The sequence below is a fragment of the Humulus lupulus genome, chromosome X (genome assembly GCF_963169125.1).
Source record: "Humulus lupulus chromosome X, drHumLupu1.1, whole genome shotgun sequence".
Lineage (NCBI taxonomy): Eukaryota > Viridiplantae > Streptophyta > Magnoliopsida > Rosales > Cannabaceae > Humulus > Humulus lupulus.
The window spans coordinates 178,501,757-178,507,312 of NC_084802.1; the positions used below are offsets into that span (position 1 = coordinate 178,501,757).

At 42.3% G+C, this 5,556-nt stretch overlaps 1 protein-coding gene across 1 annotated transcript; it reads right to left on the reverse strand.

Moving 5' to 3' along the window:
* Positions 1-1,842: 1,842 nt before the first annotated feature.
* On the reverse strand, positions 1,843-2,997 carry LOC133806481 (uncharacterized). The gene has a single exon (XM_062244578.1). It carries the CDS (start codon positions 2,995-2,997, stop codon positions 1,843-1,845), a length of 1,155 nt encoding a protein of 384 aa, XP_062100562.1.
* Between the last annotated feature and the right edge of the window lie 2,559 nt (positions 2,998-5,556).

Genomic DNA, 5,556 nt, shown 5'->3' on the forward strand with positions numbered 1-5,556 from the left:
ACTTTGACTTGCTGACATGTCAAACACCTGGTAACAAACTCAGCAACATCTTTCTTCATTCCAGGCCACCAATACAATGCTTTAAGGTCTTGGTACATCTTTGTTGACCCTGGATGTAAGGACTATGGTGTTGTATACGCCTCTTTCATAATACTTTCTTTAATTTAATCATTGCTAGGCACATGATGTTGTCCTTATATCACTGCAATCCACCCTTAGACATAATGAAGTCACATCTACCACCTTCCTGTACCAAGACCTCTTGCTTCATTAGGGTTTCATCCACTTTCTGCCCTTCTCTAATTTGTTTCGATAGAGACGACTGTAGAGTGATGTTTGCTAGGCCTATTGTTATGGACTCAATACTGGCGTTTATAATCTCTTTCTGCAGAGGTGTCTCTATCGTGCTCAGAGCTGAGACACTCCCATGTCCTCGCCTACTCAATGCATCGGCCACCACATTGGCCTTGCCTGGGTGGTGTAGAATTTCGCAATCATAGTCCTTTGCTAATTCTAACCATCTCCATTGCCTCATGTTCAGCTCATCCTGAGTGAAGAAGTACTTTAGACTTTTGTGATCGGTGTAAACTTCACACTTATCACCATAAAGGTGATGTCTCCATATTTTTAGTGTGAACACCACTGCGGCTAACTCAAGATCATGGGTGGGATACCGTTGCTCATAGTCCTTGAGCTGCCTTGAACCATAGGCTACCACCTTCCCATTCTGCATCAATATGCAACCTAATTCGTTCTTAGATGCATCACAATACACCACAAACTTTCTGCCATTTATGGGAACACAATGGATAGGTCCAGAGATCATCTTATCCTTCATAGTCTGAAAGCTTTCTTCACACTTCTTCCTTCTTGTTAACTTTTGGTGCTTATGGGTTAAGTTGGTCAAGGGTGTGGCAATCTTTGAAAAACCCTCAACAACCTTCCAGTAAAAACTCGTTAACCCTTAGAAGCTTCGAACATCTGAGGCATTCTGGGGTTGGGGCCAGTAACTAATGTCCTCGATCTTTGCTGAATCCACTTCTATTCCATTCTTGGACACTATATGCCATAGGAAAGTCACTTGTTCCAACCAAAATTCACACTTAGAGACTTAGAATATAGTTGATGCTCTCATAGTCTATTTAGCATCAACCTCAAGTGCTCCTCATGTTCTTCCTCGGTCTTTGAGTAGATAAAGATGTCATATATAAACACTACTACGGATTTATCCAAGTAGTCCTTAAATACTCTGTTCATCATGTCAATGAATGAAGCTCGGGCATTAGTGAGTCCAAAAGACATCACTAGAAACTCATAATGCCTGTAGCGAGTTCTGAAAGTTATTTTAGGAATATCTCCTTCCTTTACTTTTAGCTGATGGTACCCTGATCGCAGATCAATCTTTGAGAACACTTCTACCCCTTGTAGTTGATCAAAAAGGTCATCTATCCTAGGCAAAGGATATTTGTTCTTAATTGTGACCTTATTGAGTTCTTGGTAATCAATGCACATTCTCATGCTTCCATCCTTCTTTTTCACAAACAGGACTGGTGCCCCCCATGGCGAATGACTAGGTCGTATGAACCCCTTATCCAACAATTCCTGTAGCTGGGTCTTGAGTTCCTTCAAATCTACGTGTTCCATTCAGTAGGGTGCTTTAGATATTTGTGCTATTTCTGGTGCGAGTTCGATCACAAATTTGATTTCTCTGTCCAGGGGTAATCTTGGTAAATCTTCGGGAAACACTTCTGGAAACTCACAAACAATGTGGAAATTTTTTGGTTTCAACTCTGTCTCCTTAGATTTATCTACCACACTTTCCAGATATGCCGAACACCCATGCTACATCATGTTTTGAGTTGACAGTGCCGTTATAATGGGCATACAAAATCCTACCACTTTTCCCTTAAAAGAAAAGAGTTCTCCATCTTTCGGTCTGAATTCTACGGTATTTTGCCGACAATCTATCATTGCTCTATATTTGGCTAACCAATCCATGCCAAGTATAGTGTCATAGTCTGGTATGTCTAACTCTATGAGGTCTGCTGGGCACTCTTTGCCCTCAACTATTATAGAAGCTGACTGTAACCACCTAGCTGATGACATAATGTCTCCTGATGGTAACATGATACTAAAACTACGCTCAAATAATTTACAAGGCAATCTCAGTTTATCAATTACATTCATAGCAACATAAGAGTGAGTCGCTCCAGAATCAATAAGGACTCTACATATCATACCAGAAATAGGGAGCTGACTTGTGACCATGGTGTTACTATTGGTTGCTTCCTTTTGGGTCAATGCAAAGACACTTGTTGGCACTAGGTTGCTGTTACTGCCCTGCCCTGCTTTCCACTGTGAGCAATCCTTCTTTAGATGGCTTGTCTGACCGCACTTGTAACACTTGTTGGTGTCAGCTTGACATTCTCCCAAATGTTGACGCGAGCATTTAGGGCAGCTAGGGCATTCAACTTTGTTCTCTTGGTGGTTTCCACAGTTACGATCATTGTTGTGACTATTACGGTTGTTGTGATGGTTATGATTTTTGTGATTATTGTCATTCGTGGCCAGGGGTCTAGGCCTCTTGTCATTGCCACTGCTCTGCCCTTCATGGGCCTTCCTTTTATTGCCCTCATGGAAGCCCTTGTTTCTGTTGGCCTCCCTTCTTGCAACATTGTCCTTCCATATACAGACCTCCAAGTACTCCGCTTCATGTGCCTTATTCAAAACCTTAGCATAACTAACCACCTCAACACGGGTCATCTTGACATCTCTAGCAACCATTGGCTTAAGTTCCCTCATAAACCTTTGGACTCGTATGGCTTCGGTTCGTACAATTTCAGGTCCAAACCTAGCCAACCTGTCAAACTTCTGAGCGTAGTCGGTAACGGAAAGGTTCCCTTGAACCAAAGTCACAAACTCATCCACTCTGGTTGCCAATACAACTGTACTGTAGTATTTATTTCCAAATGCTTGAATGAAGTCTGCCCAGGTCATAGTGTTCAAGTCACAAGTCTGCTTCACCACACACCATATTCACCCTTTCATGATCGTTCAACTCCATGTGGTCAATGATAGTTTCTACTGACATCAACCAATCTTCTACTACCATAGGGTCAAATTTCCCTTCAAAACTAGGTGGGGCTTGCTTCCTTAAACGTTGATATTGCTTAAATAAACAAGCCATAGGCATTGGTTCAAGTGGTGGTACTGAAGGCTCAAGTTATGCCACCTGTACCTGGGGTGCTTGGGGTACTTGTCTGGCTTGAGCCAACTTCTCATCCCTTTGCCTCAATTGTTCCCTCAATCATGCTATTTCTGCAGCCAAATCCACAGCTGGTGCAGGTGGGCCACTAGTTGGGCTGGTGGCATTCCTAGATTAAGGATTTCTGCAATGTTGGGACTTGCAAAGGCACCTCTTCCTCGGCCTCTCCTACTTCCCCTGCCTCCTCTTGCTCCTCTTCCTCTTGTCGACATTATGAAATTCTAAGGCACCAAAAGAAAGTCATAAGAGAGGATAAATAGCATCATGGTTTGGTTATAGTAAATCACGAAAGTTGGCATACATTCCCATATCCACACCATTTAGAGTTTCCAAGAGAGAAAATATTAAACCATAATATTAGGGATGGCAAAAAAAACTCGGTGGATTGGAGCGGGTCGGAGTCCCGACCCAATGAGGCGACCCCTGATCTGGATATAAGCGGGGCAAAAATGAGGTGGGTCAATATCTGACCTGACCCGCTAGCAATTGAAGTTGGTCGGATCACGACTCGACCCGATTGTTGTTGTTTATTTTATTTTTTTTGTAATAAAGATTTTAAAAAAAAACTAATTACTACCACTATTTAGAGTGATCCACGATCCATATATATATATAAATAAGGCAAAGTATATTTAAGAAAGATAGAGGAGAAAATTGATGTTTTGCTTTGAAGAATATTAAATTTTATTTTATTTTAGTATGCAAGACTATTTATAAAAATCTTAGGCAGCTCATTTATGTCTAGTATAACAGATTTTTTTGCCATTTATTTTTGTTGACTGTGTTTTTAGCCAACGACGTGAGAACGTCAATAACGACAAGCCTTCAAGAGAATGTAAACGACAACAGACAGTTTAATCAATAAAAGTAAATAACACGAGATTTTATAGTGGTTCATCCCCGATAGTCGGTAATAGCCTAATCCACTTAGAGATTTTATTGCTCTATTTACACTCAAGATCAGATGAACCAGTGTCAACTGAGTTTCTTAAGCGTAAATATTCAAGAATACAAAAAAGGGGTTCTCTCCAGAAAAACACACTTTCTCTCTCTAGAACATAGACTAATTCTCAATTTGCCAAAAAGTCCATTTACGATCCCACCAACCCTCTATTTATAGGCTTGGGATCCTCAACTGATATCCCTTTTAGAAAGGGATATTTTATTATTCATATTATATTTAAATTACAAGAAATATTTAAAATACAATAGATTCCTCAATTTGAGTGAGGAATGAGAGATTCTCGGGTGCCTAGACCGATTCTTGCTGAAGTCGTTCTGAGGATTTTGACGTAGTCTCCTGGTCGAACACTTGCATGTTGGTTACATGCAAGTATTGGTCAGATATACTCCTCTAGGCTTTCCTTGGCTCAAGGTTATGTATGCATGGCTCTCCTCGGACCAAGGTCATGCATGCTTGGCTCTCCTCGGACCAAGGTGGTCCGAGCCAATCTCCTTGGCCTCTCCTCGGACCAAGGTGGTACGAGCCAATCTTCTTGGAATCTCGCCTCGGATAGGTCCGAGCCAAGGAATTTGGAAGCTTACCTCGGATAGCTTCGAGCCAACCTCCTTGAAGCTCACCTCGGATAGGTCCGAGCCAAGCACTAGGCTCCTCCAACTAAGGTACGATCGGACCTTGTGTGGCCTTTCCTTGGCCAAAATCTAAGTCCATCTCTTGGCATGCATGGGACTTCTCCTCGGACTTGGTCCGAGCCAACCACCTTGGAGGCTCACCTCGGACATGTTCGAGCCAAACCTCTTGAAAACTTACCTCGGATATGTCCGAGCCAAACCTCTTGAAAGCTTTCCTCGGATAGGTTCGAGCCAAGCTTCTAGGGGCCCTTCAAGCTTAAGGTCCGATCGGACCTGCTGCTTCTGTCCCTCGAGCCAAAGTCCAAACCCATCCTTTAAGCTCCTTAGACTTGAGTTCAAACCAAACACTTGGGCTTCTCGGACAAGGGTCCAAGCCAAGCACCCTTTAGCCCAAGTATTCTCCTCGGGTGTATTTGGTTTGACCATGGCATCTCTCAGGCAGTCCAAGTTTTTCACTGATGCATTGGGCTACTGCTAAGCCAGATCACCCAACTAATCCATGCCACGTGTCAATTTTACTGCCACATCATCCTTTTCAAATTTTGGGATAACATTTGCCCCCCAAGTTTATTATATGATACATTCACATAATAAACTTTTTCTCCAGTTGACGTCATTATAAAAAATAATAACTGTTCATCTCCATGCAGCAGACCCACGATCACTGCAAAAAACTGCCCATGATCGTGGAGAGAAAA